This window comes from Seriola lalandi, unplaced genomic scaffold (assembly GCF_002814215.2).
Source record: "Seriola lalandi dorsalis isolate HSWRI2012SDOR001 ecotype SW California unplaced genomic scaffold, Sedor1 jcf7180002054410, whole genome shotgun sequence".
Lineage (NCBI taxonomy): Eukaryota > Metazoa > Chordata > Actinopteri > Carangiformes > Carangidae > Seriola > Seriola lalandi.
In genome coordinates this window covers 148,093-165,592 of record NW_019524963.1, presented here as the reverse complement: position 1 = coordinate 165,592, position 17,500 = coordinate 148,093, and the positions used below count along the sequence as shown (strand labels likewise).

Genomic DNA, 17,500 nt, shown 5'->3' with positions numbered 1-17,500 from the left:
GGAGTGCTATATGTTTCTTTACGTCCCACAGGAAAAGGCAGTACTGTAACATAACGCCAGGAGAGTCTGCAGACCACACAACAGCTGAGTCTGTACAATCCTCTCTTCAATAAGTATGAAAAAGACGTTTTTTGCTGCTACAGCCTGATACGACTGGTAGATATCCACCTCTCTAAGACTAAACTCTTCAATGTCTCCATCACAATATCAATATCAAAATCACCTCTTCATCTCTTACCCCAACTAAGGTGACAAGAAACCTGGGTGTCATGTTTGATCACCAGCTCTCTTCTCTGATCATGTTGCATCCTTCTTGCAGTTGTGCTGCTTTGCTCTATGCAACATCAGAAAAATCAGGCCTTACCCGACTCACTACACCACCCAGCTCTTAGTGCAGGTCATAGTTATCTCTCTCTTCAACTACTGCAATGCTCTTCTGACAGGCCTCCCTTCATACACAGTGAACCCCTTACAGATGGTCCAGAAGGCAGCAGCCTGTTGGGCCTTGATCAGCCTAAAAGGGCACATGTCACTCTGCTACTCATTGACCTCCACTGATGGTGGAACAAGCTACTGAATGCTTTCAGAGCAGGAGCTTCCCTCTCTATCTTCAAGACTCTCTTGAAGCCTCATCTCTTCTGAGATCACCTCCTCTCCAACACCTCCAACACACTAACATGTCTGACTAGCTCTTACTGTGCACTTCTTTACCTGATCTCCTTCACTTGTTGAATAGATGTCATACCTACACCAAGGTTCCTACTGCACTGAAGCTTTAGTGATGTCCCTCACTCGTATGTCACTTTGGATAAAAGTATCTGACACATGAGTAAATGAAAATAAAAATATAAATGTAAATGTAGATAATGGTGGTCGATGTTAGCTAATGCTAGCAAACCGTACGGATTGATATTATTATGCAGCTGACATTACTGAGTCAGTTCACTGACGTCATAACTCGTCTTCTCTTGTACCACAGTGTGTTTCAGCGTGTCACAGATAAAACAACTGAGTGGTTTTGTAAAAAAAAAAAAAAAAAGCAGTCAAGACAATTATTTAAGAAGGAGACATGTTTTGCTGATAGTAATGATCATGTCTGTAAAGCAGCTGATGGGAAATGAAAATTCATGAAAAAATCAACGCATGTGTCTGACTCCAAACCACCCAATATTTAATGAAGTAACAACATTTCAGTCCCAGATGGATCATCCATCTGTTTCTGCCTAATCATGCTGCCATTACAGTTTGTGACTGCTGTTTATAAAAAGTTACACACAGTCATCGTTTGATAAAGGCATCTACACTATTTACAATAACTCAGTGAATCAGGTTCATGTTCAGAAGGAAGTGTTCAACTTCACTTCTGATTAAAGTTGGGAAATAAAACTTTGTTGTCACTTGTTCTTTGCATTGACGAATTTCCTTATGTGCTGCAGGTTTTGAGGCTTTTCGACTGAAGAGTTGATTTTGACTGAATGTGGCTGTGTTCACTTATACTTCCATATGCAAATGAGCGACTGCCTCTAAATAGTTACATTATAAATAAACCTTAAAGTAGAACATAGAGGGTGAGACCCTTTTTATGTTATGTAGGAGTGATTGCATCCAACAGTAAACAGCTTGGCTGTGTACCAGGAATCACTGAAAATAAGAGGTTGTCTCATCAGAGTTTGTATGTTGTTGAAACCAGATGTTTGTCCATACATGATGATCCTCCAGATTCTCCCATGATTCTTCTCTTTATTCTGTTTTTGGCCTTTTTGAGAGCAGAGGTTTCCTCACACGTTATGCTGCTGAGACTGACGGGCCACAGAGACGCTCCTAAACTTGTAGCTTCAACCAGACATCGTTTACTTTTTTCTCTGATACGTTCTTGTTGCACTACCCCAGCTCTGGTGCCTGAATTGTCTGATTACATTACTACACCATGTTTTCATTTTTATGATCTCTCACACTCTGCACAAACCCTGCAGACTGTGCGCTTAATGTCAAGTTATGCACACAATAGTCATTCTTGAGTCAGCTGGCTTTGTTCAAAACAGCAGCCGGCCAACTTTTTTATTTATTTATTTATTTTTGAGGCAATAAAGTAAAACCAAAATGTGACCCAATTTTATAAATAAACAAGTAAAGTTTCACTGAAGAAAATGTTGTCATTTACACGTGTCAATCAAACCTGTGACTGAAACTGGATCTTACGTTTCTGATGGTCAAAAGAGGTACACAGCTGTGTGTTAGTGTACGGGTTTGGTTGTGTGTGTGTGTGTGTGTGTGTGTGTGTGTGCATGCGTGCGTGCGGTACCAGATGAGAACACATCCTCAACCTGACCAGTCAAATAAACTCTTGTGTGGTTGTGTTTTATCTCCAGCTAGGAACAAAACATCTTCTTTTGTCTTTTTATTATTTCTCTCATTCCTTGTTATTTTCACTCTTTTTTCTCCTCTCTTTCTTCTTACTTTTGTTCTTTATCATTTTTTCCTTCTCATTCTCCTCTCGGCTGCCTCTTTTTTCCCTCACTTCAGTCTGAGCATGCCGGCTGCAAGCTCAACATGTGTTTGCAGTTTTCTGCTTTTTGTTTTGCCAGCACAATAAAGAGTGTTTACTACAAAGAAAACAAAGGAAAGGAATCCTAATAAAGGTTATTGCACTTTGAGGCAGATACCAAGCTGAGTGCTGTGTTGTAATGTTATATCTCAGCCAGGTAATGATAAATCAGGTGAACATACTGTAAAAGCGTAGGAGGAAAGTTTTTTTTGTCTGAGACAAGTCCAAGACTCTGGGCTGCATCTCCAATTACCTGTCACTCAAACAGAAACTGTCACGACTGAACCCAAATGCACGACTCAAGACCCGTAAAAGTACAACATAAACAATCTTTTATTGATAAAGTAACAACACAAAAACACTCGTTGAGAGGAATCCAAAAAAGGTAACAAAAGTAACAACTCAAAATCAGTCTCAAAGGAGGCAAAAAACTACTAAGCAAAGTACAAACAAAAATTGCTCTTGATAGAGGAAAACAATTGCGTGACAGAAAGAACAAGGTCAAAACAAGAACTCAAAAGAACCTGACGTGACTTGGACTTAAGGCGAGGAATGGCTTGGCTCTCTGTATCAAAACAAGATGAACTAGCACAGGACAAAGGAAGACACAGACTCTAAATAAGCACAAGGTAAGGGGACACAGGTGGAGACAATCAGGGAGGGGCAAGCAATCAGACTGGCAGGAAACACACGGGGGGGAGGAGCAAGTTATCTGAAACGAGAGGGAAGTAAGATTTCAAAATAAAACATGAAGTCACGAGACAGCATAAAGACAGGACAACACAAAAGTAACTTAACATAATTTCTTGGACATGACAGAAACCCCCTTCACACAGCTTGTTCAAGGCGAGAATGTTGTTGCTTATTTCCGCCATTCTGTATAAACAGTAAAAACACTGAACAAGGGGAATTGTTGTTGTTGTTCTGCCTTTATGCCGGCTGTGAAAGACATCGCAGACTCAACGCAGTGGGACAGAGGCTGACGCTGTTCACACCTCTGCTATCTAAAATCACACACTGTGGCGGCAATGTTCCGCCTTTGTTTGGTTCAGTGTAAACCATTGATGTCACCCACGGGCCTCTGCAGAGTGGTTTTAAAGCTTGGAGTGGGCTGCTCCGCCGCTGCCATCTTGGCAGTGCCTGACTCCTCCTAATTCTCAGCTAATCCAAAAGAGTTTGGTGCATGTCAGTTTATTAACTGCGATAAGCATATGTTTCCGTTAGCATCGTTGGCACAGCTGGACGTCTTGCTGATAGCCAACTGTGATGACACCCACCTGTTACTCAAACTGGCCACGCCCTCAATTATACATAATTTTAAGCCTTAATAATATGTAAACAGGTGATTTACATAAAAATTCACGCCAGTACAGTAAATCATGAAGGAGGAAATTAGCTGTAGCGCTAAAACTGTTTTAGTACGAGGCTGTAAACATGTTTATTTCTGCTGTAAAGTTGAGGATTTTAACATGGGAGTCTACGGGGATTGACACGCTTTTGTAGTCAGCCATGTTTTTCACTTCCGCGTTGTCTCAATTTTTCATCCCTGGAGGTTGCTACTAGGTGCAAACAAGCAAAGCCAACATTTATGAAGGATATTCTGAAGGGATATAGCGAGATCTCTGTGGGGCTAGTGTGCATGAGGCCTTCCTTGGATTACCCTTTGACAAAGACTATTTTTCTGTGGGTGGTCCTCTTAGTGATTAACCATGTTACTGCTCTGGCTAAGTACCTACTTCATTCCAAGCAAAGCTCATTTAGATAATTTTTTCCACCAGGCATGAATCAATGAACCAAAGGGAATATGAGTTTCTCCTTTTTTATTACCATTTGTGTTTTCTTCTAGGTACAAAGACTACAGGGAACCCCCTTGGTCTCAAGATGCATACCAGTTCTCCAAACAGTACTGGTGTGTCCTGGCTGCAAGACTGGCTTTCGTCATACTGTTCCAGGTATGAGCTCATTGTTTTTTGTTTATGAGCTGATGCTTATTTCAATTTGCAGATAAAGCAAATAATAAGCAAATTACACTTTTGGTCTTTAACAGGTGCATACACATGTTCAGGATTTTTACAGTACATGAGTTACACTACAGTAAAGTAACAAGCACAAACACTGTTTTGCATTTATTGGTTTCAAATGTGTCTATTTATGGTGTACAGTTGTACGACACTGATTTGTGTAATAAAAGAAAGGATAAAGTAATTGTGTGTGCATGTGTGTGTGGGCCAGTCATTTCTAATTAGGTGGATCATGCTGTTCTCTCATTATAGTCAGGGTCAGTTACCGAGCAGCTCATTTCTGCCTGCCTGCCTGCATGCCTCACTTACATGTGTCTACCAAATGTCCTTCAGCAGCAGAGCTGTTGGAGAAGTTCCCGTTCATTACTGCTGCAGATAGATCATTCTTCTTGATTTTCAAACACATGAACAGGATTCAGGAGATTCTTTGCGTCTCTCGAGTTTCTTGATCAGAGGTTTTTAAACTGTGAGGTGCGATTCCCAACGCAACGTGAGGTGAAGATGCTGAGTGAGTTTAAATGGACAGGTGCCCAGTCCTGCTCAGACTCATAACTCAGTCAAATCTGAACACAAATATTTTTAGAATGAGCGTGACTTACACTTTCCACTGATATCATAATCTCTGCTGTCTATTGTGAATAAATGTCCATATATCCACAAAGACATAACAGAAAAAAGATGCTCCTTCCAACTCCAGAACTGACTTGAGAATCATCACATTTGGGTATCTTTAGTTAGAGTGTGAAGTTTAGCAAGTTTAGTATCAAATCAAATGAAAACTGGAACTAAAAAAATTTAACTAATATAAGTTAAAAACTATGGTCAACTTGTAGCCCATGATACAACTCAATGAATCCAAGACAACATTTGACTATTAACATCCCAAAAAAGCCCCAAAATTATCTGAACTGCAGTTCCAAGACTTAGAGCATGATTATACCCAAAACAGAGAATAATAGGACAGACATGAAATCTATTAAAGATCCAATATCATATAAAGGTAGATGTTCCTGTGTTTTTTTTTATTATAAAGCAGGTCTAGGTTGTATATTAATACTGTCAAAGTATTAAAGTGCACAGTCCACAGAGAAATGCTCACAGCCTGTTTTCAGAAACTGAGCCTTAAAACCAGCCGTCAGGACTTCTGGAACTTTGTGATGTCACAAAAAAGCAGTCACTGCTCTGAGCCTTGTCCCACCTGGACCCACCATCCAACCTTGCAGGATTTGGTTTCTCTGAGTGTTTACCTGAAATCTGATATATTTTTATTTGATAACTCAGAAAACAGTCAGCCAATCAGAGGTGAAGCTCAGAGCCTCCTCTCTTCTGATTGGCTCACCAACCTGTTGTTATTAGAGCTCCAGAGAGAAGCCTGAGAGAGGAGATGTAAAACTATATTGAGATGGTCTTTGGTTCTTAAAACCACAAAATATATATATATAAACACTTCAGGACCTATGAACTATTTCATGTTGTATTATCAATATCTTTTTTTGACGTTATCAAAGCTCAGAATTTCCCATCACCATGCTTCATATACAGCTCATGTATATTTGTGTTGAAAATCTGTGCACATACAGATTCTCTTTTAAATCTTTGGCACTTCCACGGATTCATTACACAACCTGTCACTTTCCTCATCTATTTCTCAATTCTCCCTCTCCTCCAGAACCTGGTGATGTTCCTCAGCCTTGTGGTTGCCTGGGTGATCCCTGATGTCCCCAAAACCATCATGGAGCAGCTCAAACGGGAAAAGAAGCTTCTGGTTGACGTCTTCTTAAGGGAAGAGAAGGAAAAATTCCAGCTCATCCAGAGCCTCTTCGCCAAGGACACCACCCCCCAGCCAGGCAGCCAAGTGCCCCATCCAGGACAGGGCATCCCCCTTCCAGGCCGCTACAGTACTCTACCCCCAGGCCCCACACAGGCCTCGACTGAAGATGGAGGAGGAGGGCCGAGGGTGAGATGTAGGGCCGCCAGCTTCAGCCAGTTCACCAGGAAGAATACCCCGTTACCTAGGAATGAAAATGAAAATTCAAGACACACGGCAGTGTGACATCACACACACGTGTGTATGGGTGCCTCAGCTGGGCCTCAGGACTGTGTTGCTCGGGTGATTCAGTCCATATATTCTTTGTCTGTGTCTCTTGTATCCTGGTGTGTGTGACACAGTACAGCTGTGATTGAAAACATCACAGCCTAATTTCGAACATGACATCTGATTCATTGGTCTCAGTGTGATTGAATGTGCAATGTTACATTGGTTGAATGGGTGTGTATGTTGTTCCTATTCGCACTGACTGTTCACCTGATAAAGTGTTATAATTTTTACTTTTTGGTAAAAATAAATTATTTAGCGAGGCACACTAGCTTCATAGCGTAGACAAGCAATAATTACTGTATTAGGCTGAACAAACGAATATTACAAGAACCTGGAAGACTGGAGATAAAGACAACTATGGACTAATAAACAGATTCACTAATGAACACTTAAATGGATTGATGGACATTGTGGTTCACTACTAGTGCTGGAGACTGTCAGAAGTTTCCTGCTTATGTGCTTATGCTTTTTATGTTTTTTGTTTTTAACAGAATTTGTAGCAGCTCCAATGTTACACATTTTCCACACCTTTCAATGCTCAAAGCACATCAGCCTCATAGAAGAGCGAATCTTTCTTCTTTTTTACAGCATTTACTGTGTTCAAGCTTATTCTTCATAGAATTCAGGAATCACTTTGAATCATTTTCACACTTTACTAAAATTGAATTGTCGGTCTACACACAGCTGCTGCTCATTGTTTCTCTACAACCCACCCCACGTATTGATGGATGGTTGCACATCCCAATGTGGCACATTGTTGAATGCCACGCAGATTCCACTCCAAGTTATAGTTTTAGAATCAGATGAACTGTGAAGCATTTTTCTTGTCAGCCATATGCATTTATTCAGCTGTCTGTAGAACGATCTAATGACTACACTTAATGAGCTTTGAATGCAAAGAGAAAGTCGACTCTTTTGCAAACTGTGAATGTGAGCGAGGTACAAATGATCTGTTTTTATTATCAAGGGAACAAATACTTCACTAAATCTACCACCAAGATAGAAGAGCTTGCATAAAAAAAGTTAATGGTGTCATCTTCTGGCAGCCATATTGGAGATTTGTTTAGATACATAAACTGTAAACATTTTGTAATTGGGCTGTGTGACTGAACCAGTCATTTTAACACTGATACATCTGATTGATTTTATGTTTAGATCATTCAGCTTATTAGCTAGCTAACATACTATTTGGTCTAACTATTGCTGTATACTGTAGTAACTTGTTAGCATACTACTTAAATTAGTTTTTGCATGTTAAAGTCAAACTGAAATTTGAATTTTTCTCGCGTTTTCAGTATGGAAATATAAGCTATGACATTTGGGAGACTGGACTAGGAGACATGTTGTCAACTTCTGTGATATAGTACGTATTGGTCATAGTCACAGTCATAGCCCTGTTGTCCGCAAACATTAATAGCCTACAATGGTGGGTATGAAATCACTCACTATTTTCTAAAAGGTGCGCCCGTATGGCATTTTATTTCAGTGTCCGAACTCTGATCACAAAAACAGAAGTGTCGAAGACATATACACTCCTCTGCAAACAGTCTCACAATAAAATGCTCCACATTTTATAGATGCAAAATTACTTTTGCCCAACTCAACAGCTGACAGTGATGATACAAAATGTAGACAATAATTGAACGAGGTATTTGTTAAGTTTGCTATTGCTACATAGCCAGTGTTAGCATTAATATCTGTTTACTTACCAGTCGAGAAGAAACATTGCAAATCCAGCATCAAAATGAATTCCTTTACTCACCAACAGCTGTCTCCAATGGTGGAAATTAACACCAATAATAACTCTTGTCTCTATCATCTCTTTTATTCTACTGAAGTTAGCACGCCAACGAGCTAGCCCCGGCCCGTCTCATCACTTTCCGATAGCAACTCACTGTAGCCTCAAATCTGCACTAAAGAAAAAGGGCATATTATAACCTCTCATAAACGCAATGATGGCTGAAGCTCTTTTCAAGCGACAATCACCAACACCCGCTCATGGCAAGTCGATAATTGCAGTCATTGTGGCATGTCCAGGTTAAACTCTTTGTAAAACATGAACAGATACATAAATGATAGAATCTTTCTTTCATCATCTAATCTGATCGTCATCATAAAAAAATGTTATACTGAAATAAATAACACTCCCTGCACTAGTTGTGCTAACACTATCACAGCCCCTCCTTATTAAAGCCATCCATACTGTGCACATTGCCTTTTTACTGGTGGGACTTCCTGTGTAAGCTACTGTTTTAGAGTGGCGAAGAAGAATTGATTGAGGGGAAAACTGACATTTTATCTGGGTGTGAAAAAGGTTACTAATAAATTACATAGACTCACGCACTTGCCAATACTTGATACCGCATTGTTGGCAATTTCGTAGGCATTTCTCTCACTAGTATCAGTATTGGAACAACTCAAATCTTGGCAGAAAAATTAATAAAACTCAAATTTTGTTGGTAATTACATTTTTGAGCAAAAGTATTCAAGTCAAAACAAACACCAAGGATAACTCTATGCTCATTTCTTAGCAAAAATGAATTATAATTTCGGTTCAACTGTAATGATGGACGTGTGAAACGATCTGGTCATGGTGTGGAAGAGTCAGTTCTGCTGCCAATATGTCTTTTTGGCTGAGGTATGCAAACTCAGAGATGAATGGGCGCCATCTTGGAACACCACATCCAGTTCTTGTTGACGTTAACTTGCCGACATGCTGTAAACCTTCAGTGCTGTTTCAGAGGCCCTGTGACTGCTCTTGTGTTTCCTGTACAACACAACATTTGTCTGCTCAGTTGAGACTCTGTGACAGACTGTTAACTTAAATGTATTCACATGGAAGGACATTGTGATAGTTGAGTTTCCTGGTTTCTGTCATAAGAGAAATGTTCATCTTTACCTTACCCATACTTTACCTAATACATGATTGTTGATAGATCATGAAATGATTTTTACATGTTGTGTTATCTGTTTGCTTTTATCTCATTGGTTTGTTCTTTTTTAAATTTATTTATTCATTTTTTGGCCCTTTTTGACAAGGTGGTCCTAGAGAGATTGCCTGGCCAAAAGAAAAATACTCCGAAAGTAAACTCACGAGGCTGAAGCAGGTTTCTGTGCTTGCTAGAACGTGGCACTGCGACCAGTTAACCTCAATATATTCAGATAAACCTACATGTACAGACAATGAAATGTTTATTGATAATTTTCTCAGGTACCTGTTTCCTCTTGTAGGCCCCTCTACTTGTAGATCCCATATTGTTTGGCAAGAGATGAGGAAGGGAAAACTGTGTCAGGGCTTGGTTGGTAACCGGTACGTCACACATGCGAAGACAGTAGCTAGTTAAGAGATGAGTGATGACAAAATCTTCCATTGTCTTTCCCCCCGCCCTTTCAGCTTTCCAACTGGTTGTCCCACTACAGAAGAAATACAAAAGTAAGGGGTCTGTTAAAAATGTAATATCTACTAAAATGTATTTTTGTAAAATTATTCTGTCAGTCCCATTGTAACTGAAGAAAACTCATAAAACAGAAATAAAAGCAAGAGAAAAAGTGAGTCCACAAACACAACATTTAGATGCTCATGTTACGCTGCACCAAATGTGCAAGCAGTCACGACATTGGTACATCAGAGCTCTGTTTCTGAAGGCAACTCTGCCACGTAGTGCTCGAAAGTGTCCTTGCAAGTTTCAGACCAACACAGGTCTTATTTCCCCTCCCGGTGCCCACGTTGTTTGAAAAATAACCCATCTGAGCACCCATGGGTCGTTGGTCTTAAAAGGAGGTGTGGTGTGGCATTGGCACGATTGACCACCCAACCTGGTCTTAAGTGTCTTAAGAAGAACATTCTTTGTGACATGCCTGTACATGAGGCATGAGGCTCTGCAGAGAATCGTTCTTTCTTACTACCTGGTGCATCCTCCGCAGTATTTCCCATCCATCACCTACATTTGTCACCACAGTTTCATCACGAACCGAAGATTTATACACACCTCTCATCATATATCATAAAAGATGTGTGATTTGTGCCGTTACTTCACTTCACTGTAGAGCTGTGCAGAGCCCGTTGATTCACTCAGCCCTTCCCTGCCCTTCAGTGTGCACAGAGCTGCTGCGTTCATGGCAGGACTGGACCCACTGGTTGGTCACAACATGTGATCAACCTGTCACGATTAGAATCCAACTGTGTTTGAGACACTGCACCATTGTAATATCAATGCGCCAAGGTGCAAGCGCGCCTTACTTTTAAAGGGAATGGGAGATGGCACTGTGATTGGTTTATTGGCTGTTACGCCCAAAACACTCCCATGATTGATTAAGAGACTAAGTAAAACCCTTTTGAACCACACACCTGGCAGCAGCGACCGTTTTTTTCCCACAGTTAAAATAGTAAAAGTGACGTGGACAAGCCCTAAATGCACTTTGCGCCACACGCTTCAGACCGTGCGCTTTGGATTGTTAAAACAGACCCCGAAACATCTCATCTCTCGTTTGAGCCTCTGACCACCCACACACAGTTTTAAGCTGGTTTATAACTATTGGTTTATCATTCCTACATATGTGATAATGTTCTGGTCTGCTCACTGTTGGTTTGAGTTAAACCTCTCTCATATGAAGCGATGAACAAACTCACAGCTTTTCCCCCAAACAGCAGGTGAATTCATCCATTTCTTTTAAACAACTACCTCTCACTGGCATTTTTGCAGCTTTAAACAGGTTATCAGTATTGTGCAGTATTCCTTCCTTTTTTCTGTTTTTTAATTGTAGAATCACATTTTCCTCTTTCATTGATTATAACAAATAGTGGGACAGCAGCAATGTTTAGTTAGTTTTCTGTATCCAAACTAAAACCATGAACGGAGTCGTGCCACAGGTGAAGGTTCAAGACGGAGGCAAACTGCTGGTTTTACCCTGATGGAAAATATGGATAAGAAACTTAATGAGTGAAGTGAGTTGCTGAAAAAACAGCATGTATTTTCAATGGAAATAAAGTGACTTCCTGAGTTTGAAAAAAGTGGACACATGTAGGTAGAAGCTATAGCAAAAGCAATATGTAAAACTCTGGACATTCTTTTGTGTCATATGATGTACTGTGAAAATCCATCATCTCTTAGTAAATGAGTGTATGTCATGTTGTACACTTTACAGCTGTGTGTGTGTTTGTTTTTATTTCTTTTCTTTTAAGGTGACAAAGTGTTGAGAGCGCAACTTGTGTCAAGTATTATAACCCGAAACAGGTTACAAATAACCACCTCGCCCATTTTAGAGTTTTCAGAGTTTCAGTGGCCATGCAAGAGCTCATGGAGTTTTCCTTAGTGTCCCTGAAGGCAACACTGTCATCACTTCCTGTCTGTGGATTCAAATCCTGGAGTTTCCTCTTTGCTGTTTTGAAGATACAAACATTTGTATAAACACATGTAAATATAATCAAACCTTCATGTTTTTCATGGATTACAGCAGAGCCCTTCATTCATCGCTGACTTCAGGTTTGTAGTGAATATTTGCTGATGAGCAGCTCTGAATTCTGACTGTTTGTTTGATCTGTAACTGTTTGTGTCCATTTGAATCATTTTCAGTACTTTTTTACAAGAGGCACCCAGTGGATAATATGTTATCTTTTCATGTTTTAAACTGTGAGGAAAAAGAAAATAGATATCTGACAGTGTTTAAGCCAGAAGCAGTGGGTAGGAAATGACAGAGGGCCTGCTGGGGTTCAAGTTTTCAATCTAAATGTGAGCAGGGGCTTGTAAATAATACACAGCTTGCAGGGCATCTCATGGTGTTAGCAGCACAAGATTCATTACACACAGCTAATTGATCTCTGCTTGCACGCTGACTAGAATGCAACATGCTGTGTTTAGGTGTTGCAGCTGGCTCAATATATATGTGTGTGTGTGTGTGTGTGTGTGTGTGTGTGTGTGTGTGTGTGTGTGTGTGTGTGTGTGTGTGTGTGTTTTCAGTGAAATCATAAATTCTATGCTGGTTGGAAATCATTGATCTACACCTATTCATGCACATGTTGATTTGTGCTTTTGCGTGTGCGTGTGCGTGTGCGTGTGCGTGTGCGTGTGTGTGTGTGTGTGTGTGCATGTGTGTGTGTGGTGATGGAACATCAGGGAGTTTTCCTTTTTATGGTTTGTAGCCGAGCTGGCATTCAAACACAGTAACACTGAGATAAACCTCACTGCAGAAAAATGAGCTGTGGTTGCCACACACAGTGGGGGTTAGACACTAGACACTACAGTGTGTGTGTGTGTGTGTGTGTGTGTGTGTGTGTGTGTGTATGAATCTAGCAACCTCTTGCTTTTGCAAACGTATCCTTGATGACCAACTTGTGAAAAAAAAGAGCTAAACTTCACTTTATTTTGACTGGGAAGATAAAGCACTGGAAATATTCTACATAAAGCGACATTTAAACGGATATTGGATTGTTTTGGTGGTCGTCTTTTAAAAGACGCGTTTTTTCTGCTGGTCCCCGTGCACAGCAGTTCAACGCTCAGCTGCTGTGCTGTTGTTCCTGCTGCCTCTCTAAACTATTCACAGTGAATACATGGAATATTAGCGTGATCAATTTCCTCATTATTGCCTCGCTGCCTCTATTCGCTATTGTGTAATATAAGCTAACATAGACCATAATATAGGCTAGAGTTGGCAATGTACAATTAATTAAATGATAGGCAATGTAAAGACTAAGCCTTTTATGGCATGTGCTGTACCGAGTGAGCTATCAGGGTGCTATACTACCATCTTCAGCTGTAGCAGGAAACAGTGGGTGTATTTTCTCAAAGCACACAGCTTGTCCGTCTACTGCTCAATGATAAACTACTCTGATCCACTTGTAGGCTATAACTGTTTGTTTTTTTCTTTACTTGACATTATATTCTTCACAGCGTAAATCAAATGACTTGTACAAACACAGAGGACAAATCGAGCATTTTATTTTCATTTATACGGGGCGGCTGGCAACTCTAATCCACAATGTTACATGAATGTAGATTGTTCATGCTTGGTCGGTAAGTAAGGACAGCAGCACATGTTCCTCTTCACACTACAGTAACTGTGTCACTGACACTCGCTGCACAGATGCAAACGTATGGAATCGGCCGCAACTGTGCCCACTGACAAGCCGCTTACACGATGGTAGCATTCAGATCATGATCAACACCAGCTGTTCAGCAGTGGGTGGTGGAGGATGCATTCATGACTGTATGGAATTCACATTCCTGACATTTAAGTGGGGACGAGCGACCGGCTCCGCCAGTCGCTGTGGTGGACCGGGTCTTGTTTTCTGGAGCCTTTGAGCTCAGCGCTGATTGTTTATTGAGAACAACTGAACCCAGTTACCTGAACCATGTGTTCAGGTACCCGCTCTCCCAGAAAAACCAGATGTGCTGAGGATTTTAACCTTTTTATTTTCATCAGTCTCAGCTGCTGAGTATAGATGTGCTTCCAGGGATCATAATGTAGGTCGAGGGCTTGTCAGTTAAAGCCTGTAGTCTGGTCATTCGAGGAACCCCCCGCTCTCAGGGAGCAGAGGTGCGTAAACATTTGGGTTTCTAGAGGGCTTAGCGTGAAACACACAAACCTGCTGGATTCTCTTTTCACGTGCAGACAGAAAAAAAAATAGGCTAATGTATAGCAAAAGTGAATAAATAGTGTGAAGCTACAAGTAGAAACAGATGGTAAAACAGTCTGAGCAGAGGGACGGAGGCCACGGAATAATATTTTAGTGACATGTGGACAAAAGCTTTGAGAGGGTGAAGAAAGGTTGGAGTGATGGATGGAAGAGTAAAAAAAGTAGCACATGAAAATAGAGAGGAGGGCCAGTAAGGGGACAGAGGGAGGAGAGAGGGAGGAGAGAGGGAGGAGAGAGGGAGGAGAGAGCAGCGCTGCAAATGACCTTCTGAGTTTCTAAATTTGGGGTTTTGTTTTTGAGATTTTAGAAAGGTTGTTTTTTTTTTTAAACATTTTTTTCCCATCCAAACCTAATAACGTGAGGGCAAAAGTTGGAGTGGAAACAAAGTCAGGTTTCTGGCGCAGCTTCACCCACTGTCAAGGTGCATGTTAGAGAGGAAAAAAGTCCAAATAGGTCAAAACTCCAGCATCACTCGCAGTAAACAGAAGAAGTTCATCAGGGTCATCACACAACACATCACAAGTAACATTTAAATAGGATAAATACGAGACAGAAAAAATATGTTAAAACAGCCAAACATATGTGAACAAAGAGGATCTTCAAAGATGGGTTATGGGCCTCTGGTCATGTGGCTTCAGGCCAATCTTTTTCTCAGGCTCTGTGGGGAGGGTCCAACACAGGGCGTGGGTGCCACCCTGTTTAGTTCATATCCTGGAGACGTGCACCTAAATAAATAAATAAATAAATAATATAATTAATAATATAACTGGTCTTGTTGCAAGACATTTCAATGAAAAGCAACAGCACATTTCATCTCTATGTTTAATGGGTGTAGAGGTGATTGAGCCCAGCTGTTGAGTCTCTCAGGAGCAAGAGGGAAGCATTTGTTTTTTTTTTTAATCCTTAAAAGTTTATCTCCGCCGGCTGAGAATCAGGACTTCTCAGTTAACGACCTCTTATAGTGTTTGTGATCTGTGAACTAGGGTTGTGTTGTAGAGCTCAAGTATCTGGCTTTTCAGAGGTTTGGATGCATTTATGTATCTTTTTTTTTGTTTGTTTTGTATGATGCAGTTTTTATCTGCTGGTGTGGCCGTGACGAGCTCTACGGGGAAACGGAGGGAGAAGGTTTGTGAGTAAACAGAAGGAAAATAGTGAATCCTGTGGAGCTGTCTAACAGCTGACTCACCAGTCACCTCACAGATGATGTCAGACACCCAAGCCTCGATTACTGTCAGTCCATGGGATGTTTCAGTTATGCACCAGGGCTGTGGCCTGAGATCATTGCTGACTTGTGTAAATGTTTATGCATGCACATAAGATCACTTCGGACCTTTAGCCACTGATTCATGCTTCTGAGTCCTCAAATAACGAAAGAACAGAAGTTGCCGTCATCGCCCCGCTTGCTCTGCAGAGAGCAGGAATTATACATAAAATTCATTGTGAATATTATCCTGATTTGTACCCAGATTTAGAAACGGAGAGGGAAAAAACTTGTGGTGTATGCCTATATGTTTATGTCTCTTCTTCAGTTTCTTCTTCATATATATGTGTATATATATATATATATACCTCTGAAAGTTAAAAGTATAACAGCACATACACACTTATACATGTTTCCCCCTTGTAATGATATATAATGCATCATCATAAATTAGTCAGTAGTTATCCTGTATGTGGTGGGTGTGTCATTTTCTTCTGTATGAAACTGAATCAGCCCTGAGCCAAACATATTTACAGTGTGCATCGCTTTGCTTCAAAATAAAATGGATAAAAATGATGGTCAGCAAAAAACTGAAACGATCGTAGATCATGTGAACTCTTAGTTGACTAGTGTTTTTCTCCAACATATATTCTGAATTATAGAAACTATTTTAACATGTAAAAAAGACAGAACTTTTCAAAAAATAATTTAAAACTTTTATCGTTCATTATTTTCTTAAGTTCCTTTTTTTCTGTGGCTGCCTGCAGCTGAAGCAGATAAACTGCAGATAGAGCTGTTTCACATTGCGTCATTTCTATCACTTGTGTGTGTGTGTGTGTGTGTGTGTGTGTGTGTGTGTGTGTGTGTTTCCTGCCTGTGGCTAATTCCTGGCCTGCCTTGATTTGTCTCCAGACTTCATCTACTTTCCTCTTTCTACTTATTCTATTCTTTCAGGAAGGTTCACTGACATTTAAGTATCCCACAGCCCGTTATTACATATGTCACAAAAAAAAAGTCAATTTTATACCTAATCCATTAAAAGATGCTTATAACTTTTATTCATAGAAGATTACTCGTGTGAAAACTGGTCATTAGACATGTCAGTTATAATAATAATAACCTGAGTGCTGCAGTAAAAGCAGTTCCCACAGTGTGAGTGTGAGTATGAACATTACAAGGAGTCAAGGCAACGGTAACGTTAGACTGACTTTATAACCAAACAGTAATTCATCCCCACACTGTGGGCTCGACGCTAATGAAAGGCCCTGAACACTGACGTATGTGTTTCTAAATATCCAGACACCACAGTCCTGCCTCAAGACGGGCAGCAGAGCTAACAGGGGAGTGAGGGAGATGTCAATCAAATGGTCTGTACACACCCACAGAGAGGAGCTCCAATCAGGCAAAGTGAAAACCTCGGCGTTAACGAGAGGTTAATGAAAAACATGTAGCTGCTGATTCAACCACCTCATGATGAATGAGAACAGTTTACAGTTTTTCACAATAATAATTATACATTTAACAGATTATATTACTTATTATTATTATTTATTTAGTCCAGTTAGACGCTTCCTCTTGCTTTTTAAATATTTCTTTAATTTCTCTTGGCCGGCGACAGTCAGGTTGTCTGTGTGTCCCGTTCTCGTCAACGTGATATCTCTGTAATGCCTAGAGGGAATTTCTTGACAATTGGCAGAAACATTAATTTCGACTCAAGGATGAACTGATTACAATTTGGCGGTCAAAGGTCAAAAGGTCAAGGTCACTGTGGCCCCACAAAACAGGTTTTTGGCCATAACTCACAAATTCATACAAAAATGATGACACAGTTTAACTCAGATGTCTGTAATGATGAAATGATGAAAAGGTCAAAGGTCAACTTCACTGTGACATCATAATGTTCTGCAAAAACACCTCTGGCTATTATTCAATGCTGTAACTCTGTAAAGGAGAGATTGTGATCGACTTTTTTTTTTGTTTGTTTTAGTTTTTTTTTTTTTTT

General features: G+C 40.3%; 1 protein-coding gene across 1 annotated transcript in view; it reads left to right on the top strand.

The window, feature by feature from the left end:
• Positions 1–11,805, top strand: part of ano2b (anoctamin 2b) — a 68,628-nt gene extending 56,823 nt beyond the window's left edge. Inside the window, exons 23-24 of the mRNA XM_023409953.2 lie at positions 4,392–4,497; positions 6,236–11,805. Of these exons, the coding sequence (XP_023265721.1) occupies positions 4,392–4,497; positions 6,236–6,619 (490 nt within the window). The 3' untranslated portion in view covers positions 6,620–11,805. The remainder of the gene's footprint in view (positions 1–4,391; positions 4,498–6,235) is intronic.
• The last annotated feature ends 5,695 nt before the right edge of the window (positions 11,806–17,500 follow it).